The 18,185-nt window shown below is 39.0% G+C and overlaps 1 protein-coding gene across 1 annotated transcript in view; it reads left to right on the forward strand.

The window, feature by feature from the left end:
* Positions 1-17,431, forward strand: part of enox2 (ecto-NOX disulfide-thiol exchanger 2) — a 587,323-nt gene extending 569,892 nt beyond the window's left edge. The window contains exons 13-15 of the mRNA XM_051935340.1: positions 247-352; positions 13,810-13,895; positions 14,653-17,431. Of these exons, the coding sequence (XP_051791300.1) occupies positions 247-352; positions 13,810-13,895; positions 14,653-14,784 (324 nt within the window). The 3' untranslated portion in view covers positions 14,785-17,431. The remainder of the gene's footprint in view (positions 1-246; positions 353-13,809; positions 13,896-14,652) is intronic.
* The last annotated feature ends 754 nt before the right edge of the window (positions 17,432-18,185 follow it).

Genomic DNA, 18,185 nt, shown 5'->3' on the forward strand with positions numbered 1-18,185 from the left:
TGAATGATTTGTGGTTTAAAAGCACTTATTATCTACCGCATACATTTACTTCAGTCTACACCTTTACTGACTTGATCACTCAATATATAGTAAAATTCTGTTTCTGAGGCTCAGCCAACCGTATTGTATGCGTACCTTTTCATAGTGTCATATTTGGAATTCACATTTGTTCAGAGACAGTTTTTGGAGAACTTAAGCAATAATGTGACAGATATCATTTGTATTCATGTTTCATTTTGCCAGCAGGAATGTGCCATTCCGGTGGTCTCTTCTGCCAGTCAGGAGAAAGAGAATTCTCCGGAGAAGAACTTTTCCAGCCCTGTCAAATCAGAAAGAGAGGCTTTGCTTGTGGGTAAGTCAGTAAAGCTGTAAAAATGTAGTTCACTTTCAAGCATAGGAATCTTTTATTACATTGAATCATTTCCAGCCCGTTTTATAAATTGTAGTAGATAACTCATAAGGTCAACAATCTCCCTTCACACATTTCTGAATTAAAATGGTTGCCAGCAGCCAAATGTGTCAATAGCTAAAAATATTTGTTTACATTAACACACCAAAAAATATTTTAATATGAAAAACTCCACAGTAAGTGATCATTTTATTAAGTTAACCCTAACAGTTACCAAGTTGGACACAATTTCATTTTAGAAATCCAGAACACAATAACCTTGACTTTAGGATGCTGGCCAGTTAGCTGGGGTTGAACCTCTGCTCTGAGTAGCTTGTTCTATGACATTTGACACTGGCTTTCTTGGGGTGTGATCTTTCACTAGGGTGGCCTCTACATTACACTCAATTCACTGAGGTGTCCGTGGAATTTCCTAGTCATGTGACAAGGAGAATTGTCTAGCTAGGCAAGCCCATTGTTGGCGTTCCCTCTCATCTGAAATATCCTCATTTGAAGTTACATCTTGTAATTGGGGTGGCCACTGTATTATGCTAAATTCACTGTCGTGTTCTCTTGAACCTTCTGGAGCATTGTCCAACAGGGGAATCCCATTTGCAGTTTGGTACATTGCTACAGTAAAGCGGAAGCACCAGATTACTAGTGTGGTCAAGATACTCTTTCTTTTCAGATGTTACTCTTCTCATATCAAAAGACGTGTGATGTGAACATACACTCCACACTGTTACCCCGCCACCATAAGCCTGCACTTTAATGACCTGCCATGATGGACATGTGGACTGATGTGTATTTTTCCTATGCTCTTTTTTAAATCAACGTGAATCACCAAGAACTAGGTTTCCTCTGGCACTTTGATATGCTGACTAAAAACAAACAGAATGATTCATTATATTAATGAATTAGTGAGCCTTAATTCCTAAAGCTATTGAACTTTGTCTAGTTTATTCTTTAGTAATAAAGTCACCCATTATTATTAGTCCTGCCTAGACACCTGCTCTTTTGATATGATTGTAATTATTCTTATTGGCTCTGGTTAGATTTCATAAATAAATAAGTTTTTTTTTTTTTTGCAGCAACAATTCTAGAATCTGTTAAGACCTTGTTATTAAAACTTGAAGAAAGCATTTCTTTTTTTCCTTTTTGGAAGTAAATTAGCCTCAAGGAATGTAATCTGATTTCGGCATAATTTGCTGGAGTATTTTCTGCATACTTGTAGCTGCTGATGTTTATTTTAGATACTGTAGATTCCACTCAATATTAAACCATTGGCTTTACCTTCTGTGCACAAAGGTTTAATGTTTGCATTCCTCCTACTATTTTGTTATTTTTTTTTAAATATTCAATTATTGTTCATATTCATCATAAAGCTTGACTTTATGGAGTTTTTAAAGTGTTGTATATTTTAGTTTTTTATTGCTCCCCCATTTTCATGGGTGCTATGGCCCAGTCACTGTACTTAAGCCCAGGTTCCAGGAAGGGACATTTTCATGGGTTTTGTACGTTTTCTTGACATTTAGGAATTTAGATGCCATTTCATAGTCTGATGACATACAGTTGTTTAATGTTCATTCTTAATTTTTTAGAGATGGTTTTGTGTTGCATGCTTCATTGAACTTATATCACATCTACCACTATATCCTGTTGATGCTGAGGTAGGGGTTGTGGCTTAATGCAACCCTGAAAAGGAATTGGACAAATGAATAGATAGTTTTCAAGTGAAATGTATCTTATTATGTGTTTGCAATCATTTACAAATAGCCTATTCATTTTCTGAACTTGTCTTATTCTGTTCGCATAATGCCATCTTCTTATTAATATGACTTTGGCAGTACTGTGTCTGTATTCACATATATTGCTTACTAGGTATATGAAAAGAAGGCACCTGCCCTATATTCTGCCTGAGCAAGTGGTAATAAAAAGATTTAATGGTGAAATCAAATCATTTGTAACTAACAAATTGGATATTCCTGAAGTGGCAGCTTGCATTTTGCAGAGCTCTGATGCAAGTTCCATTTCAAGCTTTTCATTTCCCATTTTATTGAATCCAATGTTCTTTGGCCTTTGAAACAGATTGGAAGTGGGTAGCGTGTGCTTGGAAGATCAGTTACAAAGTTATCTTTACCGGATGAAAATGTGTTTGATCTTCTTCCGTGAAATAAAACTCTTGCCCTTGATTGTTGACATAGACTGAGAGAAAGAACACTTTGACTGTCAGTCATGAAAGAGGACATTTTTCTTAAACCCAAGCAGTACATTATTTGTCTTCTTCTGTAAGATGAAAAGATTTTAGTCCTAGATCAGATTTTGTGCCATGTATATCTGATGTGGCAACTCACTTTCTTTGAGTAAATGAATAAATCTGATAATACTGCAAAATATATAAATAAATCAAAGCCATACAGGTGACAGTATGATTATGATTGCAAACTACAGTGAAAAAGCTGAAGTGACACCTATGCATACAACCCACTTTTATCAACTATACTTCCCAAAAAGCTAAGCACAAGGCTGTCACCTTCACAAATTCATTAAATATTTCATTTGTTATGTATGTTCTTTTCAAGAGTTGACTTGATGCCAGAATGATTACAACCACTAATGGGCTTCTCTTTTAAGTTAATCAGCTACTATTATTAGCTCTGAAAGAGTAAGAGTCAGCCTGTGGTCTTATGAAATGATGGTAAATGTATTAAATACAATACTGAAACTAGAACAGTTTATATATTGTATAGCAGTGCTGTAGCATTTGATGTATACTTTTGTGAGGTGACAAAAGTGAATTCAGTGACTGCCTGGACATCTTCCTTGACTTACCATTGTTCATTTTTGCCTGTATCTATCTACAGTATGTCTGACGTGAGCTGGATTCTCAGCACGATAGTCAGTTGCTACCTTGTATATGGATATTCAAGCAGCACGTATCAAACGCAAATCAGCAAAGAAATCCTTCACAAACCTCTTGCTTCTTGTTATCACTGCATACAAACCTGCATTGAATTTTTGCTCTGATTACATCTATATGGACAGATTGGTTTTCATCATTTTGTGTCAGTGTTGTGACAATGCACGCCTATTATGTCATGATATTTATTTCATGGGTGTTCATTTTGTGAGATAAGATGCAAATATCAGGTTTCCCATTATAGCTGAAGATGTTCAATACCTTCAAATAGAAAAAAGATGTAATACCAAATAAAAAACATTGCAGGTGCACTTTATTTGAGGAGCAGATCATAGTGGTGTGTTTTAAAAGTTATTTCTTGCTGTATGATTTGATTAGATTAGATTACCCACCTATTTTCAAATGATGCCTACACATCTTCTTAGTGCTGTAATAGGAGAATTGAACGTTCCATCTATAGGCAGGGTCTAGTCCAGTAGAGGGCCCCCATATAAAGCCATATGTACCGACCACTACACCAGGCCGCTTAGAGTCACAATCACACTAACAATATCTCCATCTATTGAATAATCCAGATTCTGTACTGCAGCCTGAAGCAACATACCAGCACAAATATATCAAACCTGTGGAATGGCTAAGTGTGACAGTACTGGTTGGCTGCAGTTGTCTCACTCCTTGCTCCCAGGACCATCAAAAGTCATAACCAAGGATGAGCCGAGCAGTGACGCATAACAAGCAGAAATAAGATGAACCAGTACTTAGTTCTTTTATTTAGACGAAACAAATTGGTCAAAAAGTGCAGTGCTCCATCCATTATAATAAATTAATCAATCTGCGATAAAAACAGTGCGTCTTTAGTGGAGGTTAATAAGTCAATGAATAACTAGATCAACAAATAATTCCATAAAACTGAAGTTAAAATCCATTGGCAGAAATTCAGCCATTTTAAAAAAAACAACCCTGAGCCACAGTGCTTTCACTCTTAAAACTAATGTCACCCTTGGCTTACCCTTTATAGGGGTCCTCACATCCGGAGGAGACAGATGGCCACCAATAGCCGCAGTCGACCTTTACATAGCCTCGGGTCCCCACCCTCAACCTAAGCTGCACCAAGCCTTCCCTAAGCCTTCTCTAGGCATCTTCAGGATCACAAGGAGCCTCCATGATCATCTCTGGTCCTTAACAAATGCTCAGCAGAGCACGATCCACCCCTTTGAGCAGCAGCCCCACGCTTTCCTCAGGGTCACTTTTCTGACCGCCTGTTTCCTCTCCCATCAGCACCACTTCCATTCAGAATTTGTCTTCTTCATTTTAACCTATAATCTCCCTGTTCATCTCTTTTCCATTCTATTCTTATGCCTTCCCAAGCTCCTTTTATAGGTGATTCGGGCACAGACGCTGCAATTGCTTACTCCACTGCACTAACAAGGGAACTGGCAGGATTATGTCCAGAGTATCTCGTGCACACTTTCACGAGCACCTGCACCCACCCAGACCCTGAGAGCACTGTTTTTACTTATTAAAAACTGTTCATTGTCACAGCCCAGCAACATACCTCATCACACTAAATTGTTACTCTAACATTTTATAGAAATGCTGAAGCCTGGAATGAGTATTGGTACCCCCAATTTGTGGCAATGGTCTGTCTTTATAAAAGTGTGTTCTCTATTTCAGTGGGGTAAAGCAATTACCAGGTACTCTTTGGACATAAAAGTAGAAGACTGAATGACAGCAAATGACAAATTCCACACTTTACACATAGATTATATCTCTTACTCTCATTGATAGGCAAAAAGTGTGAACAAGGACAGGAAAGAGTAAATTATAGGTGCAAAATTATCTGTACATGGATGCTTATAATGCCAGTTAACTTTAACAGTATACTGAGCAGGTTTTCATTGTTCCAAAACAGGACACAACTCATTATTCCAGCAAGTGTGGTAGATGCAGATTAGATCAAAGAGTGGGGTGGGAAGGTGGGAGGTCCCCCTTGGAGTTTTGTGCATCTTGTAGAAAAGTACATTAAATCAAAGAGCTGTCCCCTTTGTAGTTTTGGATGATTAAAAAGAGAAGAACCAGGACATTTTGTTAAGATGTGGGATGCAATGCATAAAAATGAGACATTTGGGGTGAATACAGGGATTTCAGTGATTCAAACAAACTCTGTAGTGTTGGTGTTGACTGTGTGTTGGTTTCGGAGGTGCTTCATACACCTACTTAGGATCCTATTCAGTAGGCTTCTGCAAACATCATTCACAGTTAGGAGAATAAGAAAAATATGTATATCTAATCTGCAACATCATTCTGGTGAAACACAGTAGATTGAGGATGGAAGGTTACGTGGGCTATGTTTACATGCTTTCTCTTGTTAATTAAAAACTTAAATTGAACCCACAAGACTTCGGTATTATTTAAACTTTTAGTTTCCACAGATATACATGTTGCTTTAGAAACTATGTGTGTTTAAATCAGCAGCATGCAGTATCTTTTATGTTCCTCTTTAATTCAAAAGTTTGTTTTTCTATGTTGCTGAAACCTTTTCAACTTTAAAATTAGTACATTTGCTACCTAATTATTTTTTTATACCTTGTGTGGAAACATGACTCAATAAATACATTTACAGAGTGTTTGACACATAAAAAATAAATGATCTTCCCTCCTCCAGCTGACCCAGAACACACCTGTTTCTATGGCTACTGCCTACAATAATTGGCTTTTGCCTAATTAATCCATAGCCTTTCTTAGCTGTGAATGTTGAATTGTTTGCAGTGCAAGATCTATTGATGTGGAAAAACGAGGAATGGAGGTGAAGAAGAAAGTCCATTTTCCCATTTGATGCTCTGTACCATTTCTGCTCTAAGCAGGAGGAGTATTTTTAACAGGCTTAACGTATTGGGAAAAAGTGCAAAAGCTGGCACTGTGTATTTTGTTTGGGAAAGAAAATCATCGTAAAACTGCAGATACAGTAATGAATTCATTTTATTTCCAGTGAATCTTCAGATAGTATTAGTAAGCAGCATGCAGCAGAGTTGCCTGATTAAACACGTCCTGAGGCTGCTGATTTCACAGCTCCCTTGACGTCTGGCCCTCACTTTTAGTACATGGATCCAAACCAATGTGTCATTTATACACACTACCCACATTTTCACCTCATGCTGTCATTTGTAGCACATGTTATCAGCCTAAATCAACTACATTTATACAAAATTAGTACAATATCAGATGGCATGTTATGAACTTTAAAAGCGGAAAAACAAAATGACGCTAAATAAATGAATACATTTTCAGTTCATTATGTTATGCCCCTTTTGATCCAAACAGCAACGCCCATTCTAACACTGAACCCGTGGTTCTGTGCTGCTGCTGTGCCTCTGCTAATTCTGACCTATCTTCATCTACTTATACGGCCCTCTTGTGATCAAATAAATAATTTTCAAAAGCTAAGAATTATAGTGCAGAATAGACCATAATAAAATGAAGGCAAAGGCCGCACACCACGCAGTAGCCTAGTGTAGTTTATTTATTTATTATTTATAAAAGCACTTTACTAACCTTGCAGTGGATCATCGTCCCGTATCTATCCTGAAAGGATGTGTGCTCAAAATCTCTTGCTTTGCCATCAACATATCAGATAAGGATGTGCTTCTCTCCCTGTTTTCTTCAGTTCCTCCAGTGGACAAACCTGCCCCAGCTTCCTCATTGGAGGGAGGCTGTAAAAGTTTAAATACGCAAAAAAATGAAAATGTATATTACAAAAGAAGTGGACGTGTGAAACACATGTCAAGCAGTCTCTGTACTTAAGTTGAGTCCGTTTGAAATTGGAATGTGCCAGTTAAGTCTAGAAATTAACACCAATATCAGACAACTGAGAATTAAATCATTTTGTTCAGACAAGTTTGAAATGCAGACTTAACAGAAATTAAAGACAATTAAGTCAATTATGCCACCTGCATAACTCAGGCTGATGACACTGCTGATAAATCTTTGCAAATGCTAACAAATATGGATTATATCATTGAAGAAAGGATTCAGACTCCTTCACATTCTGTCACTTTTCTGTATTGTGGATTTAATTTTGAAAGGATAAATTTGCCATTTTTGCCCATTAATCAACACTCAAAAACCCATTATTATAAAGTGAAAACATGTTTTCAGAAAGGTTTGCAAGCATATTAAAATTTAAAAACTGAAATCTCTCATTCTTATGAGTATTCAGACCCTTTCCTTCTGGCACTACAAATTGTGGTCAGGTGAGTTTTGCTTTAATTATCCTTTAAATGTCTCTAGAACTTTTTAGATATCCACCTGTGGCAAATTGAAGTGACTGAACATTGCTTAGAAAGGCACACACCGATGTATATAACGTCCCACAATTGACATTGCATGTCAGAAGAAAAACCAAGAGGGAACTCTCATGGGACCTCTGCTCAAACATTGCGGTGAGGCATAAACCCAGGCAAGGTTATACATCCATTTCTAAAGCTTTGAGTATTCCCAAGAGAGCAACTGCACATCACCGGCTACAAATCCAGCAACTCCTCGGCCGCTGAGGGAGACGCTTCTCTGGCAGAGGAGCTGAACATCTTCTTTGCCCGCTTTGAGGCGACACCAACAGCAGCTCCATCATGGCCGCCTGTTCACAACAGCAACATACTCACGTTGGAAGAGTGTGAAGTGAGGCAGGTGATGAGGAAGGTGAACCCAAGGAAGCTTGCAGGACCCGATGGTGTGGCTGGATGGGTGCTGAAAGACTGCGGATCAACTGGCCGGAATCTTCACTAGGATTTTCAACCAGTCCCTGGCCCAGGCCACTGTTCCATCCTGCCTCAAGTCCTCCATCATTGTTCCGCTGCTGAAAAAATCCATCACGAACAGTCTGAATGATTTCCGCCCAGTGGCACTCACACCTGTCATCATGATGTGCTTTGAGAAACTGGTGCGGAGTCATATCATCACATGCCTGTGAGCAGACCTGGACCCATTTTAATTTGCTTACAAAGCAAAGAGATCCACACAGGACGCTGTGGCCTCAGCCTTTCATGCTGCCCTGACCCACCTGGAGCAGCAGGGGAGTTACACCAGACTGCTCTTTGTGGACTTCAGCTCGGTGTTTAACACCATCCTCCCACAACGACTGGTGTCCAAACTGGCAGATCTGGGACTTCCATCACTCACCTGCAGTTGGATACTGGACTTCCTGTCTGGTCGCTCCCAGAGGGTTAGGCTGGGTCCCCACACCTCCACTGTTCTCAGCCTCAACACCGGGACGCCGCAGGGTTGTGTGCTCAGTCCGCTCCTCTACAACTTCTACACATATGACTATGTCCTCACTCACCATAGCAACAAGATCATAAAGTTTGCGGATGACACTACAGTGGTCAGACTCATCACAGAAAAGAAGGGTGAGCTGGCATACAGGGACGAGGTGGAGCGGCTGTCAGAGTGGTGCAGAGTAAATAACCTGCTCCTCAACACCACAAAAATGAAGGAACTTGTTATTGACTTTAGAAAAAACAAAACTAACATCCAGCCACTCATCATTGGCAGGGCCTGTGTGGAGAGGGTCCTGGTGTTCAGGTTTCTGGGCAATGAGGTGGAGGATGACCTGACCTGGAGCGCCAATACCAAGGAGCTGCTGAAGATGGTGCAGCAGAGACTGTTTTTTCTGGGAATCCTCAGAAAGAACCTTCTCCCCAAAATCTGCTCCTTGCCTTTTATCACTGTTCCATCGAGAGTGTGCTCACGTACGGACTGTGTGTGTGGTACGGCAGCTGCACTTCCTTAGAAAGAAAAGCGCTCCACAGGTTCGTCAGGACAGCGGAGTGAACAATTGGCTGTACCCTCCCCACTGTGGAACAAATCTACATCTCCAGATGCCGCAAAAAAGAAATAGACATTTCACAGGATTCATCACATCCCGGTCATTGCCTCTTCCAGCTTTTGCCATCGGGCGAGAGATACAGAGCTATGAAAACCAGGACAAACTGCCGTTAAAAGCAGCTTTTATCCAAAAGCAATCATGGCCTTGATCTCAGAATAAAACTGCTCCACATCATTCTCCCAATGTGCAATATAGACCTTAAATCAACCACTGTAATTTGTATATTTAACCAGTGCAATATGTATATATAACAAGTGCAATTTGTATTTTTGTAAAGCACTTTTATTACTATTCATTTTGTTATTATTTTCTGTCTTCTTGTCTTTACAACTCTTATGCCTCACACTGAGTTGACTGCACCTTCAGTTTCATTGTTCCTTTGTTAAAGTGACAATTACAATAAATATCTGTCTAAAGTTACTTCTTCTGACAGTTCACAGAACAGACCTCAACTACAGTCAGACTTACTGTCCATTTTATATAAGCTGATTGTAGACTAATACCTGGTCTGTTTATGTTACTTTTTGCCATTCGTGACAGCCACAAGAATGTCCACTTAAATATTTTCCATCATACACAAAGTAAAAATAAAAAATCTAGAAAATACAATGAAGCATCCTCAATAAATGGGTATTTTACTTTGCCTTCATTGTCTGTCATGAATTACTGCAAACTTATTTTTAATCTTGCCCTACAATTAACAGCCTGATGAATGGAGTGCACATCATTTCTTTTGCTAACCAGCTGTTGAGACTGTGGAACGTATCTGATTATGACATTGACTTCTTTCTGTCAAATGTTTTTTATGTGCAAAGCTGTAAAAATCAGCCCCGCAGGGTACTGTACCTCTTTGTTTGACCTTCCCAGTATGACAGGAGAAATTTGGTAAAGCTAGTCTTCGAGGGGATCACAACTGTTTTGAATGCTCCTTCAGATTTGCTGTGCCCGCGCTCTCACTGTGAGACCGTTTTGATTTCAAATTCTGAGCTCCGAGTGCACAACCACTTTTTTTCTTTTGAGTATTTGAGAAATTAACACTTGAGAAATGAGTAGGATCTATCTTTCTTTCTTTCTTTCTTTCTTTCTTTCTTTCTTTCTTTCTTTCCTTCTTTCTTTCTTTCTTTCTTTCTTTATTCAAATTTCTTTTTTTTATTTCACATTTACTACATTCTATGGCATTGTGAAATGTTTATATTTACTAAGATTTTTAATCTTGACCTCCTCTTTTTATGTCATGTTTGTAAAGTGCTTTATCATTGTGCCTATTATGAAAGGCCTGATATGCTAGTAAATAAAGACTTTTTTGATTGATCACGTCTTAATAATTTAATGTTGTTAGGTTTCATCAGTGTTCTGTTCCAGTCCTACTGCCTTAACAGTTTCCAGGAAAAAAAAGTCTTTCCAAGAACAAGCTGGCTGTTTTCATTTTAGATTCATCTTTGCCACCATGAAAACAAGATAAGACAGCAAAAGATGTCAGTTCAAGGAATAATAGAGGCTTTAGTAATGATTCTTTTTCTGTTAAGTGTCATTTAAGATTTCCAGAAAGGTACAGACTTCTAGAATTAAAAAGTTCAAGTGTCATAGGAAGACACCCACAATTAAATCTATACTGCATATACTCTCAAAGGAAATTAGTTTACTAAACCTAAACATGAATAAGCAAATTGAGTACACAGAGGATCAAATGAAACTGACAAATACAGAATCAAATCTCATAGTCCCATTGCGCCTAGTTGTACTGGCGTTTGTCACAGGGAGTGATCATTGTACCCCGTTTCTTAATAAAGTATTCTTTCTAGTCTCCCCTACTCTCTCTCCTCAAAGCCCTGGCCTTGCTTTCTCCATACCAGTAAACATTTGTTCAACTGACCTCCCACTTGTAGATTCATTTTAGCACTCTGCCTTTACCTGCATGGCTGCACACACACTCTCTTTCAGGACTTTCTTATACCCTCTCCTAATCCTGTGCCACCTCCTGCACAAATGCTAGAATTTGCTATAACTAAACCTGAATGAAACTCGACAGCACTTCTGCGTTTTACTTATTCCACAAGTGATAAACGTGAATGTACAGAGTTATTAGCCACCATTAAGTAAACAGAAGATCTCCCATGGCCGCCACTGTGTATAGTCATTGATATTTTAAACAAAGACACATTCCTTCTTGGAAGTCAACTTCACAACCCCCTTTATGATTGAATAGAATATCAAATTGACATACATTCCTCAAAGACAATCCTTCTCTGAGCTTTATAGCAGATTAGGCCATCCCAGGATTGTCTATTGTGAGTCTTTGGCCCCCATGTTAGGGAAACCAGGCATTTCCAAGAAATGCAAATGACCGGAGAAGTCGGAATTGACTACAGGATTACAACTCTCCGTCTAATCTCCCTGCCTCCCTTGACCTTCTTCAGTTTGCATACCGCTCAAACAGGTCGACTGAGGATGCCATATGCTCTGCCCTTCACCTTTCCCTTTCCCTGACACATCTGGATAAAAAAGACACATATGTCAGGATGCTATTCATAGACTTTAGCTCCGCCTTCAACACAATCATCCCTCAAAAGCTAGTTGTAAAACTGAGCAGGTTGGGCCTGAACACCACCCTCTGCAATTGGATCCTGAACTTCTTGACAGAGAGGCCACAGTCAGTTCGGATGGGCTGCAACACTTCCAGCATCATCACACTGAGCACTGGAGCACCGCAGGGCTGCGTGCTTAGTCCACTGCTGTTCACCCTGCTGACTCACGACTGCACAGCCACGCACAACACCAACCACATCATCAAGTTTGCGGATGATACAACGGTGCTGGGACTGATAAGAAGGGATGATGAAACAGCATACAGAGATGAGGTGAAATGGCTATCTGCATGGTGTGAAGACAACAATCTATCTCTCAATGTCGACAAGACAAAAGAGATAATCATGGACTTCAGAAAATCACGTCCTGCTCACATCCCACTCAGCATCAACGGTTTAGATGTGGAGACTGTTAGGAGTACCAAGTTCCTTGGTGTGCACATAACTGAGGAACTTACGTGGACACATAACACCTCATCACTAATCAAGAAAGCCCAGCAGAGACTACTCTTCCTGAGGCGACTGAAGCGAGCAAGTCTTCCCCCTTCCATCCTCACCATCTTCTACAGAGGCACCATTGAGAATGTTCTGACCAGCTGCATCACAGCCTGGTATGGCAAATGCAACATATCCGACCGCAAGCGCCTGCAAAAGATAGTGAAGACAGCAGAGAACATTATTGGGGTGCCTCTCCCTTCACTACAGGACATATTTTACAAACGCAATGTCCACAAGGCCTGCAGCATTGTGCAGGACCCCTTACACCCCTCACATGGACTTTTCACACTTCTGCCATCCAAGAGAAGATACTGCAGCATCAAAGCCAGATCTGCCAGGCTGCAGGAGAGTTTTTACCCCCAAGCTGTTAGACTCCTTAACACCAGGCTGCCCCCTGGGACTTTCCACACGTCCTCAACCACCTCTAAAAACAGAACTTTTATACATGCGAGCCACTTTCCTGCAAAGACGAGTGTGCATGTAGAGAAGAACTGAAAATCTCATACTGACCTTTAAGTATTTTGACACTCTTGATATCCTTCTGCTGTGAAACATTCTGACCTGTCATTGTTTACACGTCTTAAACAACTATTAGCATACACTGATAATTTCTGTATGATCTATATCTGTTATTTATTATTTATTTGTTATATTACATATCTTACACCTCAATATTGCTGCTACTTCTTTGTCTTGTCTTTGCACAAGGTCTTGTCTTGTTTGTGTTTTAATTTTAAATTTAAATTTTAATTCTGTTTTTAATTTATTATTTGCACATCATGTTGTTACACTGTGGACCCTGAGCTTCGCAATTTCGTCTATCTGTATACTTGTATATGGCTGAGATGACACTTTGACTTTGACATATTTCAGATATTTCAGTATGAGCTGCAGTGTTGCTTTGACACAATTTTCTTAATGCTTGTATTTCTTTAAGATATTTTCCACTTAGCATCTTCTAGTTATATTTTAGTTGGCAAAAAGTCTGCATCTTTCTGTATTGCTCTTTGAAAACATATTGAAGCATATAAATGAAAATTCTGTGTAATGCATTAAGCATCTTTGAAAATGGACTGATGGATTAATGGATTCATTTTCTTAGGTGGAGCAAAAAAGATTGTAGACAAGCACAACCTAGAAAGTAAACGGTCTGTAGCTGCATTTAAAAGCATCTTCCAAAGAGTTCATTTTTTCACTGAGCTTTCCTGTATTGATTCATTGGATGCTTTTTAAAAAAAAATGGATGCATTATGCAATCAGAAATTTAAGGCTCGTAGTTCATGTTTCTCAAACTCTGGGTTAGACACGTCAGAGGCTGTCAGCATGTGGCATTGGGTATTTTCAACCAGAGTGATCTTTCACACCAACCACGGTGGGCCACTGATGCTGTGTGCAGGATGTTTTTAAGATTCCCTGTTTTGGGTTCTTTACTAATTCATTGTAAGTTTTGTTGTGAAAGCATAAACCTTAATCAGACTGCTCTTTTAAGACGTCATGCTTGTTTATTTGTTTAACCTAATAGCTATTTCTGTTTTAGGTATCATCTCAACATTTCTTCATGTCCATCCCTTTGGTGCCAGCATTGAGTACATCTGCTCATATTTACAACGGTTAGACACAAAGGTAGGCAAGAAATTAGTTTGAAAGCAATAATGTTGTAGATTTAAAAATTGTATAATTTAACTTTTGATTTATTTTGTTCTAAAATAAACAATTTTTCATCTTCTACTGTCCCCGGTAATGTTTAACAAGGGACGTTTGCTCATTAGCCATGCTTTTAAAATCCTTTTCGACACATAATATTATGTCGAAGGGCTACATGCCAAATGTTCTGCAATAAACGAAGCATCAAGGGGAGAAATTAAGACAAAGATAATTTGGAGGAGTAACTCGTATGATGTGGAAACCCATCATTATCCATTTGCATTTTTAGTAATCCTGAATTCTTTTCATAAATACTTAGTATTGTAGTTAACTGGTAAATGAAAGTTTGACTCCTCCGTGACTCCACTGGCAAATTTAATCCCATCTGATGCCCACATCTTTTTTGCTCCTGCATCCCTTTTTAACATGCTCCCTGTCTCCTCCTGTCACTTCAATTTCTTGTAATGGTACATTAGGTACGTTTAGTGCGATGATTCAAGAGCAACGTGCTCTCCATACTTTGCATAGAGCCACTGCGAATGTCTCTATTAGACCTTTAGTTGCATTAGGTCACTTTGTCATTAATGTTCATTTTAATCACAATTAAGATGAAGCTGGGGTGTTTTTTTCTAAGCTCTGTTTCTTTGACCTTTTCTTCATCTAACCTGTTGTTTTACAATATGATCAAAAATGGTGCACTTTTCCTGTTTTGTTTCCCTATATTTCTCAAATGTAGATCAATACCACAGAGGTGGAAGCTCTACTAACCCGCCTGCAGCACACCTTCCAGCAAGAAATATCAGGGGTGGGTGCTAGCCTTGAGAAGAGGTGGAAGTTCTGTGGCTTTGAGGGGATTAAGATGGCTTAGATGTCCAGATCAAACATGCGGCCTACATGACCAAGGAAATAAAGCGGCTGAGCCCAAGAGACTTCAGTTCTGTGGGTCAGAAGGACTGTGTTCAATCAGGCCCAGCTCAGCATTCAGCGTTCCTCATTGCCCTGCGGCAGGTTACTATAGAAACAGCAGCGCTTGTGCCTTATGGGCAGTGCTGAGTCAGAGGAGACCGAGATCTCCTTAAGGCTCCGATGCAGGGAGAAAAATATCAGGGTTTTTACATGCTACAGGCATTATTATCTTTAAAATTTATGTTCCTCTTTTTGATTACTTTTTTTTTTGTTTATGTGCTGTGTAGTTGTAGTGGTATTTACAAATCCATGTGTATATTTAAAGAATTTCTCAGTGCTTTGTTATATAAAAAAAGGGTTCCTGTTTTGTTTTGTTATTTATTTTTTCCCTTAGGTGACAGCTTGTTAAAAGTAAGCTATTGTCAAAGGCCTCAATATTCAAATTGTTAAAGTTGCCTAAAATGCAGGGTGGCGCAAATGCTTTGCTATCGTCGTCTGCTTTTCTTTTATGCTGTACAGAATTGTTCGATAAGCATATGCACACTGTTTCTTCTATGATGCAGACACAAAAGTGACATCTGATTCTTGATATTCTCTTCATCTTGAAAAGTGTGTCTTAGAGAAGGTTACTTGCCTTTTGGCTTCTTTATAATTTTAAAGAATAATGCAGATTTCAATCAGGAAAGATAATGGGCCTGACATGTACTACTTCAACAACAACAAAATGTGTGTGTACTCATGCAGAGGTGTTTTATTTTACCAGCCCTACGGATTCCTGACAAGAATGCTAAAGCCGGCCCGGCTGTCATTCATCCTAACAGATTAAGGCTCCTTAGAGCAGTGCACTTTTTCTCATCTGAGACATTTGCCAGGTATATTTTGAATGTTAGTACTGCCTTTCTGTACAACGCTAGCTTTAACAAATGGAAAAAATCATCCGTCATCTACGATGCGGCTAGCTGCAGTATATATCAGAGCAACTCTGACCAATGGACCTCCTCAGAAATGCTTGAATGTTTGGAGGTTGAAACTGAACTTAAAACTGAAAACTCAACAGATGTGATCAAAATGTGCTTGTCATATCTGTAATTGAGAGAGCGCCGCTCATCCCCTGATGGACTGAGCTTCAGCATTTCTTAAGCACACTTCGTCCAGTCATTCCAAACAAAAGACATGTGGCTACACTTTGCAGTAATTCTCGAGAAAGACATGTTATTAAGATCTTTCAGGGCAATAAGAGCATTGTCTCGGTCAGCGTTTTATCTGCAGGCCAGCAGCTTTGGCAGAGGTTCACTTGTAACTTTAGAGAAATCAGAAAAGCCAAGAAATTCAGACTGTGTGTATGATAGATAGACTTGAAAATGCAAATGTGAATACGACTGATCTGTGTGAGTCTGAAATACAATTGTGTGCTTTTGGAGGATGCTGCAAAATAAAAAAAAAGAAATAACGTTCTTTGCAACTTGATCTCAACCTGGTGGATTTTCTCATCAGTTTGAGTAGGACAGAATTTCAGAGGTGAGATGGCTGTGTTCACTAATCAGAGGGAGGTGACATGTTGTATGTATCAGCACATGCAAGTAAGAATTTCACTGTACCCTGTGCATGCAACACAATTGATCCTATAAACCTGCAATATTTACTTGTGTTCTTGAAAATTCATTCAACAGCCGCATCTACTACAATGGTGTAAAAACTGAAAATGTATGTATGATTTACTCCTGTTTTCAAGTTCTTATATTTGTTGTGTTTCAGTAGGTTGAGAATGTTTACATTGTATTTGATTTAATTGCCCCTCATTTGACATCACAGTATTTGTTACTACTAACCTGGAAATGGATTGGACGGCCTCTGTTTTTAAAGTTACAATTCAAAGCGCAAGTGTAAAAGCAGTTAATGAAAACTGCTTAAAAGAATACAAAATTAAGCTGATATCAGGTGACACAGCGCAGGCAGCCTACTCTATCTGTTCAAGTGACTTACATTTATCTGACTTCTATGCCTTAGGTCCTGAAACACGGTTTCACCACAAAGATCATTTGAAGCTTTAGTGCCATTGTCTTTACCTGATGTCTGCCGTGCTTTTTGTGGCAGCTGTTCAAAGGGTTTAAGTTTTATTTAAAGGTCTACAAATTAGCCATACGCATTATTTGGCTTTCTTGGAGGAATTTCAGACATGTAAATCGGTTACTGCACTGTCTACTATGTAGGTTTGAGGTTAAAGGTTATCAGGACATAGAATTTTCTTTTAAGTTTGCGTTTGCCTCTGCCAAAAAGAACGCATTTAGTTATAGAACCATGGTGAGGATAACAGAATGAAATCTCTACTCCTGTAATCATCTTGAAATGCATAATTATAATTTACCTGCCAAAAAAAGTTATTTTATATGCATAATGCTTAGAGAGTTAGGACGGTGAACTTGAAATAAAATTAAAAATTCTAACCTCAACATCAACCACAGCATTTCTATCTGACTGTTACTATAACGATATATTTCTGCATGTTAGGCCATGGCCTGCAGCCCCGAATTGGATGACGTGGGTTAACACGTGGATCATTCAGTGGATCCATTTGGAAATGAGTAGTCAACAGTAGGCTAGCCATATATTAGCTTTATTAATACCATAGCTCTTATTAATGACTGTTCTAGAAAAGCGGAAGATTTCAAATTTCACACCCTTGTATTTGTCCTTGCCTTTACTAACTTACAGTTTAAAAAACCTTTCTAGAAGTCAAGGAATCAGTGAACATTTTCTCATAGAGAAGCTAAACAACTGGCAACAAATTTTGACAAAATCGGGGGCTAATTAGCTAATTCTCCATTGGGCTATAGGCTAAGACTAAAATTACAAACAGTCGATATATTGGAATGATAGATAGATAGATAGATAGATAGATAGATAGATAGATAGATAGATAGATAGATAGATAGATAGATAGATAGATAGATAGATAGATAGATAGATAGATAGATAGATAGATAGATAGATAGATAGATAGATAAGTTTAATTTTAAGCACCCTTTATTTACAAGACAAGCTGGAAATGATTACAGGTTTTTCAGAAAGATGTTAAAATTTGAATTACCAAAATTTATTTTCAGCAGAGGATAATACATCATTAGTTTGCCATATTAGATCGACAGACGGCCGTTCTACTTTATTAATACAATGTCTACCCCGTTCACTCGACGGCCCGGTCCTCTCCTTACCGATCTCTCTCCTCTTCTGCGAGTGTTTCCTACAGCCTGCCCCCCGTTGCCTCATCACCCACTTGCCGACTGCAGTTCTCCTGTCAATTCGGGGAGCTGCCTCTGTTTCGGCTAATTAGACTCGGACGAGAGCCATGCCTGTTATCCTCTG

The sequence above is a fragment of the Erpetoichthys calabaricus genome, chromosome 12 (genome assembly GCF_900747795.2).
Source record: "Erpetoichthys calabaricus chromosome 12, fErpCal1.3, whole genome shotgun sequence".
In the NCBI taxonomy this organism is placed as follows: Eukaryota; Metazoa; Chordata; class Cladistia; order Polypteriformes; family Polypteridae; genus Erpetoichthys; species Erpetoichthys calabaricus.